Source organism: Phoca vitulina, unplaced genomic scaffold, assembly GCF_004348235.1.
Source record: "Phoca vitulina isolate PV1807 unplaced genomic scaffold, GSC_HSeal_1.0 scaffold76, whole genome shotgun sequence".
Classification (NCBI taxonomy): Eukaryota; Metazoa; Chordata; class Mammalia; order Carnivora; family Phocidae; genus Phoca; species Phoca vitulina.
Genome location: NW_022589779.1, coordinates 6,069,343 through 6,092,664, shown reverse-complemented (window position 1 = coordinate 6,092,664; position 23,322 = coordinate 6,069,343). Strand labels below are relative to the sequence as shown.

General features: G+C 36.3%; 2 protein-coding genes across 11 annotated transcripts in view; both read right to left on the bottom strand.

The window, feature by feature from the left end:
• Positions 1 to 324: 324 nt before the first annotated feature.
• BBS10 (Bardet-Biedl syndrome 10) lies at positions 325 to 6,526 on the bottom strand. The gene is made up of 2 exons (XM_032393763.1): positions 4,986 to 6,526; positions 325 to 4,564 (listed from the first exon to the last, which is right to left on the bottom strand). The coding sequence occupies exons 1-2, from the start codon at positions 5,168 to 5,170 to the stop codon at positions 2,584 to 2,586; spliced, it is 2,166 nt and encodes a 721-aa protein (XP_032249654.1). The 5' UTR covers positions 5,171 to 6,526; the 3' UTR covers positions 325 to 2,583.
• A 565-nt stretch (positions 6,527 to 7,091) lies between these two features.
• The window catches only part of OSBPL8 (oxysterol binding protein like 8), a 158,016-nt gene continuing 141,785 nt past the window's right edge, over positions 7,092 to 23,322 (bottom strand). For 9 of the 10 annotated variants that reach the window (XM_032393755.1, XM_032393756.1, XM_032393757.1 and 6 more), the window contains 7 exons: positions 22,586 to 22,675; positions 20,972 to 21,108; positions 19,237 to 19,422; positions 18,800 to 18,887; positions 15,103 to 15,208; positions 13,077 to 13,179; positions 7,093 to 11,321 (listed from right to left, as the gene is read on the bottom strand). In XM_032393755.1, the coding sequence (XP_032249646.1) occupies positions 11,189 to 11,321; positions 13,077 to 13,179; positions 15,103 to 15,208; positions 18,800 to 18,887; positions 19,237 to 19,422; positions 20,972 to 21,108; positions 22,586 to 22,675 (843 nt within the window). In that variant the 3' untranslated portion in view covers positions 7,093 to 11,188. Of the gene's footprint in view, positions 11,322 to 13,076; positions 13,180 to 15,102; positions 15,209 to 18,799; positions 18,888 to 19,236; positions 19,423 to 20,971; positions 21,109 to 22,585; positions 22,676 to 23,322 lie in introns of all 10 variants that reach the window. The other variant, XM_032393759.1, reaches the window with a different exon arrangement.

Here is a 23,322-nt window from a genome sequence, read left to right as displayed (position 1 = left end):
AGGGGCGATTAAAGGTAGCAGTTTTCTACAACAGGTGCGTCTGAATACTTGGTACAAACAGAGCCGTGTTTGGGTGTTGCAGAGAACTACTAAAAGCAGAAGACACTGTCCTTCTCTACAGCTAGATACACAGTGATGCATGCACTTATAAACCTTTAAAATAAAGTATAAATATTGTAAAATTCACATCAGAAATAAAGAATTTTTGGCGCGTCGCAGCGGCTCGGGCGGCGGGAGGAGCGGCAGCGGCCGGGCAGCCCGGCTTCGCGAAGGCTCCGGGGCGCCCCCGCCCGCTCGCTGCCGGCCCGCGCCCGCCCCGCCGCCGCCACGGCGCCCACGAGGAGGGTCGGCTCCGCCGGCAGGGCGGCGAAGGAGGAGCCCCAGAGGAGGTGGGCGAGGTTGTCAGCTAAACCTGCTCCTGCGAAAGTGGACACGACGCCAAAAAAAGGCGGCAGGAAAGGTAGGCTCCAAGCTGAGGGAGACCGCGGTGTCTGGGAACTGCTGCAGCGCTACTCGACAGGTGACTTTTTTCCTAATGAAAAGCCATCCCCAGAGACTCTAAGGTCTTGTGACGCTGTCAGTGACTAAGATCGTGACTGTCAAAGTCTCAATCAGATGTCATACTTGCCTGAAACGTAGAAATCTTCTATTTTCCTATTTAAATTTTATATTATAATAATAGCGACCGATTTTTGTTTTCTGGCCTGGGTTAAAAAAAAAAAAAAGATATGGTCATACTGGTTTTTTACTGGAATATAACGTGCCACATTCATTGTGCTGCAGAATCTGAAAGACCTAAGACTGAAAATACTAGTAAGTCTAGCTTGCAAAGGAAATCCAGTCTTGCGCTGTGTACATCATGGTTAGTGCTTGCCGGTTCCTTGCATACTTGTGCTTATTACTCTTGACAATAACCTCAAAGCCACGGTTGAGGCCAGGACAAAGGGAATGTGTAGATTTTTGCTGATCAAAGTTCTCAAGCCAGGGTGCAGGGAATGCTGTGTGCAAGGATACATCAAGACTTGTGTTCTCTGAGAACACAAGTGTTGTGTTGTGTTTTCCAACTATATATAAAGGAGTACATTACATCCTTTTACCCTAAGAAACTCTGAATTAACCCTAAACTACATTAGAGTTGTTTCCCTGGAATAGATTCATGATTGCATTGTTCAAATTGAAGGTCATTGGAATGAAGCTGTTCTTGAGTCTATGTAATGTTTGAAAACTTAAGTTGGGAAAGCAAAGTATATGTAAATCATTATAACTTTGATTTAGGATGTAGCATTGAAACCACCCTCTGCAAAGCTGTCATGGTCTTCAGGGGAAATTCACGGTATGATTAATTTCTGAGCACTCAAAACTTAAGTGAGACTTTGGTGTTAGACCCCTTTTCTAAAAGTATAGGTGGAAGCTTAGCACTGCATAATCAATTCTTTATTTAAATGTTGTAAGAAATGAATGTAAAAGTCTCAAACTTTTTTTCAGTAGAAAGTTCTACTTTTTTTTTTTTTTAAGTATTCCAAGAAGGTATAAACATAGTAATGTTAACTTAGTATTTCTCACAACAGAAGATAAAACTGTATAAAAAGTTAAGTAAAATGGGAACTTTTCATGAAGGCCAAAAAAATAGTGGATCTTGTTGCATAATGATGTAGCGATGTACTATTATTACCCATCTTTGATTGTTTGGTTTTGGTTTTTTTTCGTTTTTTTATAAACCAATTGGCTGAAGCACTAAAAAAAAAAAAAAAGAATTTTCCAACTATTTATTACTATTGAACTCTGAATTATATACACCAAATACAAGAAAAGCCAGCACATACATGAATGATTTTTACAAGCTCTTAGGGGACAGGAGAAAATGATAGTATGCATTTCATAACCTTTCTGAAACTAACTTTTAACTACAGAAATGAAAGTAAGTTTACAGTGCACAAAGTCATATTTCCGGTTACACAGTCAGTGGTGTATGGATAGTGAAAAAACATATCCAGGCTTTTCCACATAAAACAGATATAAATAAGGGGACGTATAAAAGTAAAAACTAATTTATATGCTTGAGAAAAAAAAATCAAGACTTCATTGCTTTAGAAATTATGAGTAGAGAAAATAATTTTAAATGAAGCAAATACTATATTTTATATTTTAAACCATTAAAATAGGATGACATCTGAAGACCCCATCCAAATCTGATTAAATGATTCTATGAACTAAATAAATACAGAAAGGTGAGGACAGATGAAGAGAGTGAAAAAAGGGAAAAGTAAAAAGGAACTATAAACACCCTCCCACATACACACAAACTAACAGAGCACAGACAGGTACCTGTAAGGGGAAGAAAGACAGACACACTTAGTCAGATCTTGGCTTCCCCTATGTGGAAGGCTTCCTCCCCAGAATTGTTCCATAATGTTTTCTAGTATTTGTGTCTGAATGTCTGCTAGCCTCTTAGTGTACTTCTAAAGACTTTTTAAGTTTTGATGTTTTCCTAACTAGACTGAATTGATTTTGAGAATCAGCTGTCACATCCTTCTTTATTGCTTGAGTTGAATTAAAATTTTGGTTAATAAAAAACTTCCAATTTTATACTTCCTCTTCTGAATCTTGATCATACATTTCCTGAGGCTGTCTCTTAATATTGATTACCAAATCAATGGTTGAAATTTTTGTTAAACACTGAAGAACTGAAGTTAGTAACTGGTATTTACCAGCTACCGATTCCAAACCTGTCTGACTGCTCACCATGGGTTGATTGGTTTGCAGTGCATGGAGCGTTCTTACATATATGTGTGGAAAGCTGTACTTTCCCTTCTTAGACTTATATAGGATTTTGGGAATGCCTAAAAGAGCATTAGCTATTATCATGCTAACTATGGTTTCTTCTGATTGCTGACATTTTCTGGTGTGCTTGAGGAGATAGTAATGTAACAGGATCTCAAAATTACCACCCACTGGCAAAACACAACCTGCTGGTAGAGTGGAGCAGCAGTAACTCTGGGAAGTACACATCTCCAGTGACTTCTCTCTCACTGGCAACATGTTTCCCTTTCTAGCAATTTTTGTGACTTGTAAATTTTCGTAAGAAATTTCTATTCCAGTGTTTTCTGCTACTGAATTAGCAGAATTACTCTCAATAAATGGTTCACTGTCATCAATTATCCTGGTTTGGGTTGGAGGTAAACATCTCAGTGTTTCATCTGTCTGGTATGTATCTGTTGGTGTCACTTTTGGTGTTGAATATGGAATACAGGTTTCTAATTCTACACTTGGAACTACCAAATTTGAATATACTTTTAAATATGTTTGAGTTTTTGCCAGTTTACCTTTGGTCTTTACAACTGTGCCCTGATATGGCCTTTGTAGTAAGCCATTAACAATTTCTGGCAATGGATTACTTTCTCTGCTAGTCTTATAAGTAGGAGGACTCGATGTATGATTTTGATCACTGATTTGTATCATGTAATTTAGATCAAGATCTTTAAATAACTGTCGAAGCATTTTAAATGCTCCATGTAAAGCATCTTCATGTTGTTCAACAAGACCCTGCACTGGTCCACAAAGAACTATACAGTGTGGTATAAATGAACATGTGCTAATCAAGCCAAGATGAACATACCTTTTGGATCTCAAGATAAGGGGCTTACAAAATTTCACCAAAGCAGTGTTACAGATTTCATACTGTGAAGAGGCCTGTGCTAGTACAAAGGGAGAAAGACCGATGATCCTCTGGATAAGAGAAACTTCTTCAGGTGATAAACACTCTACCACTGATATACCATTCAGTCCTGCATAATAACTAACTAAGTCCGGTTGTTTCACACTAGACAGGAGCAATTTTACATTCTGACTCTGTAAATGTTTCATTATTGCTTTTGTCTTTTCCATAATCCAAAACTGAGAGGTCTGAAACTGTGCTTCTGAATTTAGAATAAACTCTGATCCAGAAGTTGAAAAAAGAGGCTGAATGGTTTCTGTTACTATCACTACTCTTATGTCACCATCTACTGGACAGTATACAGAAAAGTCTCTGTGAAGCACAAGCCCAGCTATGATCCTGGAATCTGAGACAGGAAGGCCGGTGACACCAACATTCAACTCTACAAAATAGTCATCCACTAAGTCAAATACTTCTTCAAACCCACTTTCACAAGCCATACTCTTGAAAAAGTAGTTACACATCAATTGTGAAATAAAGTTGTGATTATTTCTCCCCACTCTTCCACAAAAGTATGCTTCTAAGAGCAGCTCTAGAGAGCTCCTACACAGTGTTCTCTCTTTAGTGGAAGAAGAAAAGATGGACAAAAAGTGTTTACTTAAGTAGTGGTCCATAATATAATCTAATATTTGTGTCTGAAACGTTAGAAGAGCTTGAGAAATAAATTTCCACTGACAACAATTTTTCCAATGCCTTCTATGGGTTTGAATATTTTTGGAAATCAAAGAATCCTGTTCTTTGTCTATGATTGTATGAAGTCCTCTGAGTAAATGACAAAGAAAGATAATAAATGTTTTAGCACCATCTCCTGTTTTTCTTAGATGACTGGAAACACAGGCCACCACCATCCTGTACAAAAAAAGAAATAAAGCAACTCAGATTTTCAGATGGCTGCCTTCACACATGTAAATCAAGTTGAAACCATGGTTTCACAACCAAAGTCATAAAAGACTTTTATGACTGATGTTTTTAGTTTCAGTTTTTACAAAGTTTTACTTTGTTTTATTTCAAGATTCTTGGGCTGGGTGGAGCGAGGAGGAGGGAAATAAATGTTCTTGGGTGTTTGGTAAGATTTGATTTCCAAAAGAACATTCCACTGGACGGCGCTCGAACCCTAAGCATACTGGTTTCGCCCAAGGTGAGTCTTCCCAGGAGCACAGGCTAAGGGTTCAGGGAGATGGCCTGGGGTGCCCGGCTCTGGGTAGGAGAGTGGGACAATAGTACCTGGCCATGGGACGCTCTAACGAGCTGGAATGCGGGACGCGGGTACCTGGCTATGGGATGCTCTAAGTGTAGCGCCTCCAGGAGGCAGCCTCCATCCCGGCTGATCAGCACCTCCCCGGTGGGCTTCGTACACAGAACTTGCCGCCCCTCGGGCCCTACGCAGCAGCTCACGATGGTCTCCAGCACTTCCGCCACCTGCAACGCCGCCTTCGCAGACCCCACGGCGGCCATAGCACGTAAAGATCGAGGGTCTTCCGGCTACAGGCGACAGAGAAACAGCACGGCCCGGAAGGGGTGAGGAGAAGCGGCCGGAAGCGGAAGGGGCGGGCAGGAGGCCGCGCGCTGGGGCCGCTGGGCGTCATCCTCCGCCGCCCACTAACGGAGTAGGCGGACAGCGTTCCAACAGTCCGCGAAGCTGGAAAAGAGGTCAGGACTTCTCAGGAGCTGTTCCTGGACCGGAAACTGCCAGCCCTTCCCCAGCTCCCTGGGTGAACTTATTCCCTGCCGTGGCTTCAGCTGCCACCAAATCTTGTCTCCCAGGAAACGTCCTTCCTCTCGGGAAGTCGGCACGCTTAGGGAAGCTTATGCGTAGGAGGGAATGGGTCCCGCAGGTGGAACCGGGTTCGTGCCCCACCGCTGACAAAACCTCTGCGTTGGACTCAGAGGAGTATTCTGTCCACAGTATCATCAGTTGCTCTAACCATCACAAAAACAGCTTCGGGATGCAGGACAGCGGCAAGCTTTATGCTTTCCGCAGGGGACTTTGCCACATTTCCCGGGCACGGATATTACTATGAAACCCCCAGCCACCAGAGTTTACTTTTTCTTTAGCAGAGGGGACAGATGTGAAAGCTTAGCTACATTGGCTATCACTAGTACGCTGTAAAAACACAATGGCCTAAGACTGTTGGATACAAGTGCCTAAGAAAACACAGGCAGAAAAAACATACTGTTTCATATATTAAAACACATTTTCTCTCAAGGATGAAATGGTTAACAGTACGGGCTTAAGATTTAGACCTCGGTTTGCTCTGACACTTATCTGTGACATTCAGTAAGTAAACTCTTTCATCTCCACTTTTCTTACCTTAAAAAATGGGGATAATATATAAAGGAAAAATCTCACGAGGTTTTGCAGAGTGAGAATGTTTGCAAAGAACTTTTTTTGCATGGTGCCTGGCATATATACTAAGCACTCAACAAATATTTACAGCACACCCCCCAAATTACTGTGATATTCACTAGTGTATGGACCCACTCTCTTTGTAAAAGTGCAGAAGAGCCAATTAGGATGATAGCACAACACGGGACACCTATGAGAGTGCAGTCAATATTAGTAAGAAAATTACTTATCTTGTAGATTTTTCATTGAGGTTGAACAATGAGGGGCTGTTCTCCTGTATTCCTACGCATAGGACAGGGGAAACCTGTAAGCCCTCCTTTCCCTCCCTCCACCCTGCCCCACCCAATTAGTAAGACAGAACCAACCGACTATTAGGCAGAAGCAAGTAGACCCTGAGGACAGAGCAAGAATGGAAGACGAGGAGGATGAAGGAAAAGAGGAAAACCAGACAGGAATGATTTGGAACTCACCTGATGTTGACTCAGTATGGACTAAGTGATTTGAGGGGAAAATCTTTTTATATAGGTTTTGTATATATAATTGTTTAGTAAGTTTTTTTCTGGTTCCACCCATCACAAAACAGTGGTGGATATAGCTATAGTATACAGATTGGAGCAGTGGATTACTCCAAACTTTTAAAAAAGTAAAGTGCTACCATCAGGGTTCTATTTAAGTGTACCGTGGAAGAAGAATGGACATTGAAGTCAGACATGGATTTAAACTTGTGCTTGCCATCACTCTTACTGCATAGCTTCTGGAATCATTTAACTTCTCTGAGTCTCAGGTTCTTTATTTATAAAGGTGGGTTAACTTCCACTTACCGTAAGGTTATGATGAGTATTTAAGAAGAATGAATATAAAGCACCAAGGAAAGCATACATTAGGGTTTCTAACTATTAAATCCTTCCCAGCTCTTCACCATCCTTCACAACTACCCCTACAAAAAATATATATATTTTTTTAATTTAAACACTAGGACAAAGTTAGTCACCATATGTTATATTCAAAGTCATTTGATCACAGTTTGCTCTTTTTAAGAATTTTATTCAGAATGCCTACCTGTAGAAGTTAGCATAATTTTACAGATTAGAAAAATTCGATTCTTTTGTCTCTGCAAACATTTATAATAGGTTAGGAATAATAGATTAGAAATGTAATACATTACAAAACAGTTGCCTATGACTATCTGTACATCTACTATGCACCTTAGGGAAAGGATTTGACAGTGTGCCGTACTTACACTGCAGATAACATACTTTTATTCTATTATACAAAACTGACCAGTGGTAGTGTCTGAATTTATAAATGGCCATTCAACAGGATATTTAACTTAGATGTATATTTAGCATGCTAAAAAGTGAAAAAATTTTCAACTGAAGTTCTGTGGCTCAAATGTTTCATGGCATATTTTTAAATAAATTTCAATATTGTAATAAAATAATTTTACATGATAAATGCAAAAAGATAAAATTTTCTAAACATTTTAGAAAGTATATTCACATTCATTTTGTCATGGGTTTCTTGTGTTTCTTCTAAATATGTTAATCATATTAAAGAGACACTGGTCCTATACAATTTTAACAGTCCATCTTCAATTAAAAACTGTAACAAAACAAACAGTATGTTAAAGAGTAACAAAAAGTAACTTAAATATACTAAATTCACACACTGTATGTAAACAAAATGAAACCAAATTACATAATAGTGGCAAGTTAATACATTTTAAAGAATTTCTTTATCCATGTAGTCAAATGAGATAGAAATTAAAATGTAAACTTAGAGATTTGTATGGTGTTACCCCTTATTGGTTCAAATTGGAAAATTTGGTATAAATGCTAATATTAGTATTTTATTTCTGTACATTTAACATAATTCAAAATAATCTACAGTATCATGTATGGCTCATCAATATTGCCATCATCACTGTATATCAACCAAAAAAACCCCAAAATATATTCCTTACTCATTAGAAATGCTAAACACTGGAAAAAATGGAATTTTACACATTTGTTTTCTTAAATATTTGACTAAGATATTCTTCAAAAAGTTAAAACTGCCTTCTACAGAATTTTATGTGTATATGGCACAAGTTGACACCCAAAACAGTGTGAATTCCATCAAAAAGGCACTGTTTACAATACTCAGAATAATCTGACAAGTCTACTTCAATGATGTCTGAGAGTGAATATATCTGAAATAGTTAAATAGACAAACCCTTATAAAAGTACAGCATTACTTTTTAAATATACTATAGCTATATAAAAGGAAATAAAATGACACAGAAATGACCCTTATGACAAGTAAGCCTATAAACACTTTGAATCATACTGGAGAGTTCTGTAACACAAAGATAACAAAAAGTATTTTCTTAAAGGCACAAAAGCATGAATACTAAATGAGTGTTGTATTTTACAAGGCCAACTTTTTCAATGGAATGGTGACAAAGATTACACTGTACATTTATAAGTGATACAAAAGAGTATTAACATGAAATACAAGTAAAATATCTATTGCTGAAACTTACTTGTTTCACATGCCCTATTTATTTTCTATTCCTGGGCCAGCTACACCTCACTAAATGGTGGATAATTGAAGGCATAGTACATTTAATAACTAAAACAAATGCACATGTCAATAATTATTACTCATCTAAAGTTTCGTGTGAAAAAATAAAATTTTTGATCAAATGAAAAAAAAAGTGGTCATAAGATCTTAAATCCTAGAAACCATCATGAGGTTCTCAGACAATTGGGAACTGTAATCACAATTATGAATCCATGTTTGAAGGAATATTAATCTCAGGTAGAGAACATTCAAAGTCAATTACATATATGGCTACATACAAAGTTAATTATGTGTTTTAAAGGATTCACATACTAAGCCTAGTATAAGCACTGATCTAAAACTAAGCCATCAATTCCTGAGTTTTGTGTTCAGTTCACAGAAAGGAACTCATACAACTAAAAGCATAAGAAGACTATCAGATTAGATATATGCTTTCAGTGTATAAGAAACAGTCATGAGTAACCCTGCTCTTTTTCATGAAATAGTTTTTAACTTGAGTAAAGAACGCAAAACATCTGCCTTAAAAAAAGAAAATATTACCTTTCCAGTCTTAGAAGATACCTATACAAATAAAACACTATTTAGACCAAATGAAAATAACACACAAGTGGGTAAGACTAAAACCCCAAATGGGGGTTTACCAACAAAAAATTTTAAGTTTTCAGGGTTTAATGATGAAATTATTTTTGTGATCAGCCAATCAACTTATATGATATAAATACTAATTTAAACCATAAAGAGGATCAAATTGTACAATATTTACAAAGTATCATCTATCAATGAATAGGCAGTTGAGCATATAGCACTGGTAACAGAAAGTGAGGACAAAAATTATATTGACAAGTACGAAATACAAACAAACAGATCCCACCTGTTCTGTGCAGTCATTATTATACCTATACTTAGGTATATCTTACTTATATTTCAGTCAATAAAAAAATGTTTTCACATGTACATATGGAATACAGCATTATTTTGCCAAAACTACATGGGAAATGGCTCTTCTTAAAACCTAAGGCTACTTAAGATAGCTATATTAGGGGGAAAAAAAGCAGGCTCTTTTTCAGCACTTTCAATTTTTGTAATTTAGCAATCATTCCTTGATTTTATATTTATCATGGCATAAACAGTTGATTGTAATCTTGCTAGTGTCTCACAGTCTCTTCTTAATCAAAGGCAAATGTAGCCAGGATAGTTATTCTTTTATTTTCATTAATAGCCATTTTGAAATCTACACTTTCAGGATTCTGAGATATATCTTAGGACAACATGTTCCTAAGCTTAACTACATTTGCAAAAATTGCTTCTGAGGACTGTAAATATTTATGACAAAAAGTAAAAATATTAACCCCCCCAAAAATTAGGAAAAAGTTTGCCTGAGCCTGAACAAAAAAAAACTTGACGAATTATGATTTTATCACAGAATGAAGTTGCTCAGAACAGAGGAGAATAAGGAATTGAACTTCAGAACTTGATGCTCTTCTTAAATGCTCAACTTATTGCACATTTTAAAGGAACCAATTTTAATGTACACATAAATGCTACCAAAGTGTCTTTTTTTACCACCTTTCTCTTATTTGGCTTTTGAAATAAAATATTGGTTATAATTTTTTCTATTCTATTTGTTCACTGAACACATTAGGGTCTAAACAAAAGCTAAAATACATTTTTCATAATGAAAAAAACATAAATTATCAGAATTTCATATGCCCTATAAACATCTCTAGAATTTGGCCTATGCTATTGGACCAATGGAGTTACAAAAAACAGAAATAAGAAAAAAGGACAGCAATAAATTTTGACCACACTTTTTTAAACAAGTGCTTAAGGTGGTATTATACAGGTATAAGAAAGATATAATGAACAGATCCAAATAGCTGCATACCAATTTTTTATGTTGAGATACACACACATACATTTATACCTGTATCTATAAATATTAAATTCTAGGGGTTAAAAAAAAATCATGTGTAAACTTTTAAAAAAGCAATTTGCCATCTTGTCTCAGTACATCAATTTGACTACACTTTTTTCTTGCTGTTTCTACGAAGACAATTGATCTGGGTGCTTTGGAAATGATTTTTTTTTAAACAGGGCAGTGTTTTGAACTCTTCATGTCTATTATGCCAGCATTTCCCATTCTGTAATTCCTTACTGATAGAAGTCTTGTGCCTGTTTTATGAAGAAAACAGATTGCTACATATATTTCACAAGAATGTTAATGCTGTATCTCCGACCATACTACAGAATACAAGGACGACTGTCAGGTACACATAAGACACAACTGTGTATACATGTGGATTTATCACATCCACACGTCAGCACATTGTCACAAAAGCTAGAAATGTTCTGGTACTTAACACAAAGCTCACTTTAATAACCAATAGTTCTTATTTCAGGTTAAGGATAAAAGGTATGAAAGGTCAACACCTCTACATTTATCTCTAAGATTTTTGTTTTAGAAATATTGTGACGTTTTAATAAAGACCAAAGCAATTTGAACATTTGGTCCCAGGCCAAATCTGATCATTCCAGTTCATTGATTCAACGGTAACGAACTTCTACTTGAACATGAAATTTATTATGACTTGAAGCAAAATCAGGAGGAAAATGATGAAGTAGTCTTTTTGTTGCAGAAAATAATCCGTGGCAGGTGTGCTTGAAACTAAATGATTTCGAAGAGCCATAATATTTCTACAAAAATAAGAAACAATAAATTTTATAATTATATGTCAAAAATATCAGCATAGAACTCACAATTTGATATATGAGGCTTATTAGTAAAGTCTTAATTAACAGAACACTTAATTACATTATCTAAAGTTAACTAGTTCAATCAATTACAACTACCTGAAGAGGAAGCTGATTATCCTATGTGAAGCCATTATTAGGCCTTGTCTAAATCTACATTCCACGTTCTACAAATATATTACTCAATGATGTGCATTAAACATAATTATTAAAATCTGATGATATAAAAATATATCACCTTTCTATCACAGTGGTTTTAAAACAAAAATGGTGCTTTTTAAGTTGGCCTATTAAGGTTCTTTTAGCTTTACTTTAGGGAAGACAGCAGAGTTGGAGAAAAATCCTAAATTTTCCAGGAAAAAATAATACAACGGATTTCATGACATTCCTAACTTAAAAAATGCTACATAGGCACTTCTATGCTAACAAAATGTTAACTTAGTCATGAAATGAGCTTACATTATCCTCATGCCATCCTAAATGCTTTTGGCTAAAAACAAGAAAAACTAATTAGTGAAGACATCCCACCCCGCCCCCACCCCAACTTCTTTTATTAAAGTGTTTTACCAGTATAAGGAAGCAAATGAACAGGCTCATTAATTTATAAAATCTAATTAAACTAGGAAATGAAAATTTTATATAAGGGCTGGTGACACCAAGATGCAGAAGACATGCTCCCTCCTCTAAAGGAGCTCATGGTCCAGTGGGGGCAGCAGGGGTGAGGTAAGTAGACACTTACAATAACAACTCTATAGTCTAGTAACTGCTCAAAAGCAGTTATGTATAGAGAACTGTACAAGGAAAGTGGAGAGATTAGTAACTCTACAGGGCAGGGTGAGTAATTAGAAATGGTACTAAAAGGGTGGTATCTGAATTATATTCTGAAGGATAAACAGGGATTTTCTTAATGGGCAGGGTGGGAGGAAGAGCAATTCGGTGTTGGCAAAGCTCCAAAGATGACACAGCACAGTGTATCCTGGAGATGTGAGGAGTTTCACAGAACTAGAACATGGGACAGGTGTAGGGGAATGGCAGGAGATGAGGCTGTAAATGAAAACAGCAACTAAATGTAAGCCCTAAAATCACTAAGAAAAGAAAAATCACCTTTAAAAAAAAAAAAATTCCCTGATATAGCAATGGGAGGCAACCAATCTGCACTCATGCTAGCTTAGCAATGGAGCAGGACAGATCAGGACCCTTCCCTCTTTAAGGAGCCTTCTTAGGCTGGATCTGCTGGATCATGGAGAGGTGTGTGTGAGGGAGGGTCTGGAACTACAAAAAGAGCACTCAAAGGTCTCAGGCTATTTAACCATTGCTATGAAGTATTTCAGTATTTCAACAACTGATGCATTCCAATTAAAAATTAGCCACATACACAAAAGGGACAGCAGAAGCCTTTGTTAGCTGACTTTCTCAGAAACCACCCACTTCCACACCTAACCCAGCTATATTTCTAGTATGCTACAGCAGTAAGATTCTAATTCTGCCCTCACAGATGAGGAAAAACCACCACTCTCCCCCAATATTTTAGTGGTGAAAGAAGTTCATAAGTTTTAGTCATCAGGCCAACAGAAGCCAAGGTCTATTTTAGCCCAACAATGGTATAAAACTGTAAAGTTTGCATATAATTTCCTACATAACAGGATTCTTAACTATCCCTCTAGACTTAAATGAATAGCCACTATCCATATATATTACCTTTTAATTTCTTCCTGTGTTTGTTTTATAGATTCGATGGAATTTTGAATGTCTCCCAGTTCTATCCCTTTCTTTCTTCTTGTATTTGGTTTTACTGACTGAGCTGAAAAGACATTTGGAATGAAGTTGGTGAAAATAGCAAACACATTTAATTATAAACAATTTACATTTCAGCTTAACGATTCTTGTGTAATAAAAATTTTCCTAGGCATTATTTTTATGGCTTAGAGAGTAACGTAATACTAATACTCTGCATTTTTTAAGTTTCAATCATATCACTTCAAAACTAGAATACTACAAATATATTTAAAGTAACCACAAATTAAATTTGGATGGCATGTTTTTTAAAATTCATTAAAACAGACAAAAATAATTCATTAAAAATACATATATTAATTTGGGGGAAGGTATTACTCTCTTCTATCTCTTGTCTATTTGCCTATATCTGAAGAAGTCAGCTTTTTGGGCCCCCTTTTCAGTGTTTTACTGTTAATGTTATCTTTATTTCCCTAGTCACCTAAATTTTATATCTTTTCAGTTGGTTTTGCTACCTTTTCTATAAATTTTTACTGTCAACTAGTATAATGTATTTTTTTTCCCCTTCAAACCTCTCATATCCATTCCTTCCTTTCTGTTTTTGTTCAGATCTTAACCTCTCTCCAGGTCTCAGCTTTCTCATTTGTAAAACAGGAATAATAATACCACCATTCAAACTTCACATGGTGGTAGTACAGTGTGTTAAACATCTAGCTTGGCACATATTAAGTACTCAGTGAATGTCAGCTGATAAGTTACAGGTAAATAGCGGAGTGGATAAGAAAGTGTAAGGAACCAAAATATCTGCACACACTACATATACATACTGCCTTATGGGATATGTGACCTTGAGCAGGTTAACCTGTGTCTCAATTTCCTTTTCTGTAAAATGGGAACAAAAAAGTATAACTAATACTCCCCACTCCAGTACACCAGTACCCTGTGACTCATACTTTTAAACTTTTATTGATTTTATTCTTCTTTTACACTGGTAATCTTGCCCCCCACCCACATCCCTCAAGCCGAGATTGCTGTAATCCATTAGAAATCCTAATAATTCATCTGGGTTCCTCTAAGAACCTTCCTCAAACTGAATTCAGCTCCCTTTCCTTTAAACTGTTATTTGTTGTCTACTAATTTCCTGTCATTTATCATTTATTCACCTCTAGTGTTATCTCTATAAAAATAAGCTCCCCCTTGGGCGCCTGGGTGGCTCAGTTGTTAAGCAACTGCCTTGGGCTCAGGTCATGATCCCAGGGTCCTGGGATCGAGCCCCACATCGGGCTCTCTGCTCTGCGGGAAGCCTGCTTCTCCCTCTCCCACCCCCCCCTTGCTTGTGTTCCCTCTCTCACTGTGTCTCTCTCTGTCAAATAAATAAATAAAATCTTTAAAAAAAAAAAAAAGCTCCCCAGCTTAGTGTGAGCTTAGTAGAGAACTGTGGCTTTTAAAAAAAACTTTATTTTCTCAGACATTACCTTAATCCTTTCTTGATTATATCTCAATGTAATTCAAGACATTTTACACATTATCTGAAGTGAACAAGAATGGCATACTAGTTAATTCAGACCATAATTTTGATATAGTTATATTTTTACTTGTCTGTGACTTCTAAACACTGTAAGAATTTATTCTAAAAATGGAAAACTTTTTTTGAAGCATGGAAATGAGTTCAAAGCTCAAAAAATGCTTCCTGCATTGAATCTACGAAATCAACAATTTTTCAGAAGCTAACAAGACATAAGAACTAGTACTACAGTGTGGTTCTTGATTTGCATGTTCTCTCTTGCCTTTCCCTCGTGGCCTGGTCTTAAAACTTATCTATAATCTAAAATAGCTTTTTTTTGCATACCATTTCTGTCTCCACCCAAACTCCTACATTATCTTCTTGAGTTCATATGAAAAACATTTTTCACATATTAAACATAAAACAGTAATATCCTTTTAAAAGTTTAGGTGCTTGTAGTGAATTGTCTGTAGTAAATATTTTTACCTTCACTTCCAGATGAGTCCTGGATATCAGGTTCTGGGGAGGAATAGCCTTTTGCCACTTTCTTCTGTTGCCTGGTTGGCTTATGTTTCATTTTTGGGACACTAACCTGGAAAAAAAGCCATGCTATGTGAATTTGCAGTCAATTTTTAAATTAAAGACCAATGTTGTACAACTGTCAAAACTATCCGTTCATGGGTGCAGTACACTGAAGTAAAAACAAAGATGAAATAGTCTAATTAAAACTTAACAAACAAGATGTGATATACTTATATAATCAAATTATTAAATTGTAATAGGAAACATTAATTTGGCACAAACAACAAAAAATATTTTAAAAATACGCAATGAAGAGTTTCTCTTTACTCCTGAACTCTATCAACCCATTTTCTCTGCCACAAATACTCACACTACTACTTTGTATATCCTTCAAAAGACATTTTTATGTACACACAAATATGAATATAGACCCCCCCCATACTTCTAACTGTACCAGTCAGTATCTCTAGTTCAATGTCAAATAGTAGTGTTCTTTTTCAATCATATTTATCTTGTTCTCAACATTAGAAACATTCCTATTGATTGATGTTGGGTTTCCCATAAAATTATTTACTTACTTTTAATAATATCTGGATAATGTAGAAAGCATCTTTTTTTTTAAAGATTTTATTTATTTGAGAGAGAGCGTGAGCAAGCATGAGCAGGGGGAGGGGCAGAGGGAGAGGGAGAAGCAGACTCCCTATTGAGCAGGGAGCCCAATGCAGGGCTCATGACCTGAGCCAAAGGCAGACGCTTAACCGACTGAGCCACCCAGTTGCCCCTAGAAAGCATCTTATAATAAATGGAAGTATTATTATTTTGCAGAGCATGATTTTTTTAAAAAAGATTTTATTTATTTATTTGAGAGACAGCAGTGGGGAGGTGGGGGAAGGGGGGAGCAGCAGAAGGAGAAGCAGACTCCCTGCTGCGCAGGAAGCATGACACGGGGCTTAATCTCAGGACCCTGAGATCATGACCTGAGCCGAAGACAGATGCTTAACCGACTGAGCCACCCAGGCGCCCCGTTGCAGAGCATGATTTATACTTACAGAAAGTATTTGAATGCATGCACAAGATTCAGAAGTATATCAAATGATCAACTAAGACTAAATTTTCCTTAGAATAATGAACTTTAGACTCTATTAATAGGCTTGCAATTTTGGAGGTCAATCCTAAGGTTAAAAACTCAAATTCAAGAGAAGAAACTAGAATTAAAAGGGTAAGGTAATTTACATGCTTAGAAAAACAGGGAACCAGTCATCCTAACTCCTGGATTCTATTCATACTATTCTAAAGAGACATTATCCACCAATTACCTATTCTTTTGCAAAATCTTATTCAAAAGACTGAAATTCAAATAAAATTTCTGTAATTTTATTAATAGAAAATAAGCAATGAGCAAGTAGGTTCTAGATCCAGCCTACACTATGCCCTCCTACTTCAAGTCATAGAGACTAAACATTATAGCATTAGAATCCAAATCCACATTCTTAGAGTAGGTTCAAATTGGACATTATGAAGACCGGTGAGAAGTATTTAAAATGATAAAGGGAGTCAGCAATCTATCTCTCAGTAAACTCTACCTTTAGGAGGAAATACAGATGCCCTGTTGCTATCCATCATGTTAGTGTGGTTAAAGGAAGAAACAAAATTTTAAAATGTTTTAAAATTTCTTATCTTTTTGAGAGAGGGAGGGAGGGAAAAAGAGGGGGGAGGGGAGGGGGGAGAGAGAGGGACGGGGAGACAGAGAGAGAGAGAGAGAGAGAAATCTTAGGCAGGCTCCATGCCCAGCATGGAGCCCAACGCAGGGCCTGATCTCACAACCCTGAGATCATGACCTGAGCCAAAATCAAGAGTCAAATGCTTAAATGACTGAGCCACCCAGGCGCCCCTAAAATGTTTTACAATTTCTAAATAGTGATACCATGTATGTGTACTGATATACATATATATAATAAATTTTGCCATCTTAGCCATTTTTAAGTGTACAATTCAGTAGTATTAAGTAGATTCACAATATTGTGCAAATGTCACAGCTACTTCTAAAACATTTTCATCATCCCAAAGAGAGACTATAATAATTAAGCAATGACTTCCCATTCTCTCTTCCCCAGTCCCTAGTAGCCTCTTTTTCACTTTAGTTATTCTATTTTTGAGCTCCAGAATTTGTTTGGTTCTTTTGTATAATTTCTCTTTATTGATATTCTAATTTTGTTTATGTATCTTTTTCTTGGTTTTCTTTAGTTCTTTGTTCCTGTTCCTGTTTAACTCTGTGGGCACATTTGAGACAACTGTTCTAAAAACTGTCTTCTGAGTCTGGTGTCTAGATTTCATCAGGGATGGTTTCTGTCAATTTATTCTGTTCCTTTTAATGAATGGGTCATGCTTTCATGCTTCTTTGTATGTATGCCCTGTTATTCTTTATGGAAAACTGGACATCTGACTGTTATAATGTGGTAATTCAGGAAATCAGATTCTCCATCTTCTCCCCAGGGCTTGCTGTCTTCTGGACTGATGAAAGCTACAGTACTCCATTTGTTCAGTCAAGTCTCTAAATTGTTTTTGCAAAGACTGTATTCCTTGTTCATGGTTACTGAAATCTCTGCTCCTTACCTTGTGTTCAGCTAGCATTTTGACAGAAGCTTCCTTGAACACCAGTAGCTAAACAAATAAAAACAAAAGACAAAAACAAAAAAATACTCTCCCAGCCTTAGCAGACTGGCTCTATGTAGCAGCCCTCTTTCAAAACTAAGCCAGGCTTGCACAGGTCTTTTTTAAGCATAAGCATTTTGCCTTGAACATGTCCATGGTCTTCTAAAATCCCTGGTTCCCTAGTTTCCCAAAGATTCTCTCCCCAGCTTTTATTTCTGGCCTTCCACAGTCTACTGTTTTGTTTCAATGGTATCTTTTGCCCCAGGATTGTGTAGGCTGTCAGTATGGCTCACAGTACTTCCAAGCAATGCCTGCAGCCTTTCTGGTTGAGCTCTGAGTTAGCGACAACAGGCATCCTTCAGGTAGCCCCCAGAGAGGTTACAATAGACATACACAATTTGTGAATAAGGTCTGCTCTGCTCCCTCTGGAACCAGGACACACACTGGGAATCTGGGGACCCTTCAAGACTACCAGTCCACCTGTGAAGAGTTGGGGTAAGGACAAGTAAAAATGCCATAAAGCTTTCCTATGGCTTTGAAGTCATCTCTGTCTTGATTTAGCATTCATTTTTTTGCTGCAAACCTCTGACTGTTTTCCATAGTTCTGGCAAATTTGGTTCTGACCATTTTTGCTTGCTTTTTTGTTTCTTTGAAGGGACAAGAGCTTGGAGCTGCCTACTCTGCATTTTGCTGACCCCAAATTTTAAATTTTGAAGCCAAATTTTAAACACTGATGGCCAAAGATACTAAGGGGTTTAAAAAATTTGTATGCCTAGGGGTGCCTGGGTGGCACACGGGTTAAGTGTCCAACTCCTGGTTTTGGCTCAGGTCATGATCTCATGGGCTGTGGGATCAAGCCCTGATTCAGGTACCGTGCCCAGGGCAGAGTCTACTTGAAATTCTCTCTCCCTCTGCCCCTCCCCCCTACTCGCTCTCTTTTTCTAAAAAATAAATATTTAAAAGAAAAATTTGTATGCCTAGCAGATCTTGTTACTTTTTTATTACATACCATTGGAGTGCGATGTTTCACTTTGGTCTGGATAACACCATCTTTTTCGAACTGTATCATATCATTAAGTGGGTCCCATGGTCTAGTACTGTATAAATGAAAAAAAAAAAAAAAAAGAAAACCCGTTTCATAACTGAACAAAACACTCAAATACTTTTCCAAAAATGTATTCTATAAATACATTTACATTAGCAATTATGAACCTAGATGTAAGATTAAGATTTATTATATCTAATCTTCTGATCCTCAGCTTATTTTGTAAACTACTCTCATGGAGTCAAATTTATAATGAATGGAACATCAAGTTTAAAATCTCATACTAATTTATATATATGGCTTAATGAAAAACTACTCCAACTAACAGCAAAAATTACAGAAATAAAGGCAAAAAACTACGTTGGTATATTGTTTGTAACATACTCTTTTTAATTACTTACTCTGCAAACTTGTAATGCCATTCTCCTGTGAGTGGATCAAGCTCAAATAACTTGCATGTCCACTCTTCACTTTTTGTTTTCCGATCTCTGGCAGCTTGTCTTTGAGCTTCTTCTAAAACATACTTTTCTTGAGTAGCTTCCGTTTGGTCTTTGGCATTTATGGCTCGAGTTACCCGCTGCCAGAGTCTAATACGTGTTTAAAAACAGCATTAAAAAAGCAAGAGAAAATCAAATCTACATAGAATAGATTTGAATCTCCTTGAGAGAAAATGGTGCCCATGTGGGTTTTTGGCTGTGACAAAGCTTATGCTCATAGGCTTCGAAATGTGTCAAGATATAAAAAGTGGTGCCTTAAGTAGAGAGATCACAGTGGAAACGAATTTTTTTCTTGCCAGGAGAGAGATATTACCTGAATTCTTAAACATATGGCAATGAATGGTGCTGACCCAAGATGATAAGAATGTAATGAAGGCTTGAGAATCTATATTTTTAAGCTCCCTGGATGATTCTTTTCACTGTTTTAGATTCACTAGCCTCAAAGATCCAATACTGTAATGCCATGCTTCTCAACCTTGGATGCAGGAATCATCAGGAACTTTTAAAATCAAAATCTTGGGGATAGGCCCAAGTATTGGTTTTTTTACATGTTTTCCAGGTGATTTTAATGTGTAGCCAGTGTTGAGAACCAATGATATAACAGAAAAGACTGAAGTAAAATCTTTTCCCCTACTAAAGTTTAGTTTTTTATCAAATAAAAATATACTATCTATATTCCATCTACCTAGGAAGACAGCATGTTGTGACTGAAAGAACACAAGCTTTGGAATCAGAGTTGGGATGAATTCTTGGCTGGTGAACTAAAAGTTACTTATCCTAAGACTCATTTCCTCATCTTTAAAATATGTTAAATTATATTCACACCTCAAAAATTGTTGTATGCCTTGGCAAAGCTTCACTCTTGATAGAGAGCATCATGTGGTTATAGCTGAAACAATTTTTAGAACTGGTACATACATATTCTTCCATTTCTGACAACCTCAATTTTGAATGTAGAAGGAAAGTACACAGACATGAGTCCTCATGACAATGGGACATGAGAATGACATGCGTATGAGAACATGTAGTGAGAGCTAAACTGTATAATGTATATGAAGTACCTGGTAGAGTGTCTTTTGCATAGAAACCTTCTAACACAGAGAAATATAATAAGAATAGAACTGGGCAATATTTAAACAGTATTTTTGGTTCAAAAGTAAGAGATCCAGCAAGAATTTCATGACTTAAGAACAGAAACGAAAGTCGTCATTATTACCCAACTAAGTAACTCCTCTAAAAGCCTGCATATCCCATGACATAATTCTTATATTTTGAAAGCCAAGAGTTAATTAGTCCCATGATTTTATACAAACAAAACAGAAGTTTTTGGTTTTTTTTGTTTTGTTTTTGTTTTTAATAGGCCCTGGAGCAGAGAAGAAGAGAAAGGAAAAAATGGGAAGCTTTAGCTTAGAACTGCAGAAAACCAGTATGATTTTTTTAACCAGTATGATTTGTATATTTATTTGACATTCACATATGCCAAAAAAAAAAAAAAATCCTGTCACATCCCACAAATGTTAAATTATTTTGCTGAATTAAAATGTGACTGAAAAGTGACAGAGAAAAGTGTCCATACTATTGAGGGATTAAAAAACACTCTTCGATATTCATGACGTTAGCTGAAAAATGGTATACTTACTTCTCTGATTCAAAATCCCCCTGCTCTTCAAATTTTACAGTGTGCCTTATTAATCTCCACTGCTTAATGTCTGGTGTTGGATTCCAGAAAACCTCTGAATTATCAGTCTTTTTGTCATTAATAAAAACTTCACTATCCTGTATTTAAAGAAATTAAAAATTAATGAAGAGAGTTGTCATTATTTAAAGAGGATTATTTAGTATAACAATATAATAATACTTTCTTCCTGATACTTAATCCCACAGTTAAACACATTTTTAAAACAAATACAACTAGCACTTTTCTAAAAGTCCCAAATCTCTTGTCATTTTATAAAACCATTAGATTAAATATGTAATACTAGTCATTTAAAAAATTTGAACACACAAAAAGTTCATGAAGAGTTCACAAGTTTTACTTAATAAACAAATTTCAAACAATTACTTGCAAAAACCTCAACAACCATTTTTGAATTGTTAAAGTAGAGCACAGTATTTGCTAGAACTACAATGAGATGCTGTTGACTATCTATGTACTCTATATACACACACACACACAACCTCAACAAGCTTTTCTTAGCATTAAAAATTTGAGCACAATCTTAGAAATTTCATTTTTTTAAAAAAACATAGTTTTATCTTTTTTCCAAATGATTTTTGGATTGAGGTAAATTTTTAAAATTACAGAGCATTTGCGGCCTCTTGGTTGAGTCTCTAGATCCAGTGTCATTTTCTCATCACATTTCTCATCATTTTCTGCTTATTATAATGCAGAAAATAGCATATACTCAGTGTTCACAGTGAGAGTGCATCTAGGCAGTACCATGATACATCCTTCTTATTCATAAGCTCCTCTTAACAAAATTACATAAATGTGAATTTACGTCAGTAGATAAAGAAATAAAAGCCATTGCTCTCAAATACCACTGTATCCTTTCAATGTTCCCCAAAAGGAAATGTAACTCTAATTGGAAATGCCTCTTTCTTCGAGGTGAGAGGCAGTATACTGCTCTGAGTAGAAGCACAGCCCTGGAGCCAGAGAGCATGGGCGGGAATACTGCTCCACCACTTTGAGCAAATTAAACCCTCTGTGCCTCAGTGTCCTCCTCTGTAAAACAGAGACAGTTAACAGTACCCACCTCATACAGTTACTTAGTATTAAATGAACTAATATGAGTAACATTTTTAAACAGTGCAATACATTGTAAGTGGTAAGTTAGCTATTTTTATTGAATTAAAGTTTTGGAGGGCGCCTGGGTGGCTCAGTTGGTTAAGCGACTGCCTTCGGCTCAGGTCATGATCCTGGAGTCCCAGGATTGAGTCCAACATTGGGCTCCCTGCTCAGCAGGGAGTCTGCTTCTCCCTCTGACCCTCCCCCCTCTCATGTGCTCTCTCTCTCTCTCTCAAATAAATAAATAAATCTTTAAAAAAAAAAAGTTTTGGAAAGATAAAGTACTACATGAAACTAAAGACTGTTGATAATAGCTCAATGCCAAAATATTTGTTCAGCTGAAGCTTATGTTGAATAGTGATGATGCTTTTAGCAATGGAATAAGTGAACTTTTAAAATGTTATTTTTAATTTTTTTTCACAGAATAAAATTCTTTTTGTAAAGCTAAAATACAAAAACACTTACCCAGTGGCCTTCCAAAGTAGCTAGGACTTCTTTTCCCAATTTCAGTTTCCCTGATATTTGATTAACACAGTCACTACTACCTAGAAATGGCTTTTAAGAGAGAAAATGTTACAGAAATATTTTGCTTTTAACTTATATTTACATATAAAGTAGACAAAAAGGAACGAAAGACGTAATTGTGTAGTTACAGTGCTACTGAAGGCAAAAAGGGTGAAATTTTAGTCAGAAATGTTCAATGAAAAGAAATTGGAATTTGTGGGGAGAAAAAGGTAAAAACAGTGTGTGTGAAGTCCAAATAAACATATTGAGAAAGATCACAAATGATGACTCATGCCTTGTGCTCTCTTCTGACTCAACTGTGGTCTATCAATGTTGTAGTCTATTTAAGCAATAGTAATTCAGTGGACTTGAGGGACTTAGTTCATCTTTTAGAATAGCCCTTCCTTCAAAACAACAGTAAAACAATACTTAACCAAAAAATCCTCCAAAAATTAAATCAGAATACACTCTGAGTTACTATATTGCCTTACTGATGTCTCTAGTCAGTGACAAAATTCTGATGTTCCAATCTAGCCCTTAAAGGTGTCAGAAATTACTTAAGACATCTTTAGTCTGATTTTCAGGTATCATTATCAGCATACAAGCCAAAAATTTGCTAAGATTAAAAAAAAAAGGGCACTGCACCAAATAATACTGAAGAGATACTTTTTATCAGAACAAAGTTGTTGATTAGTTGC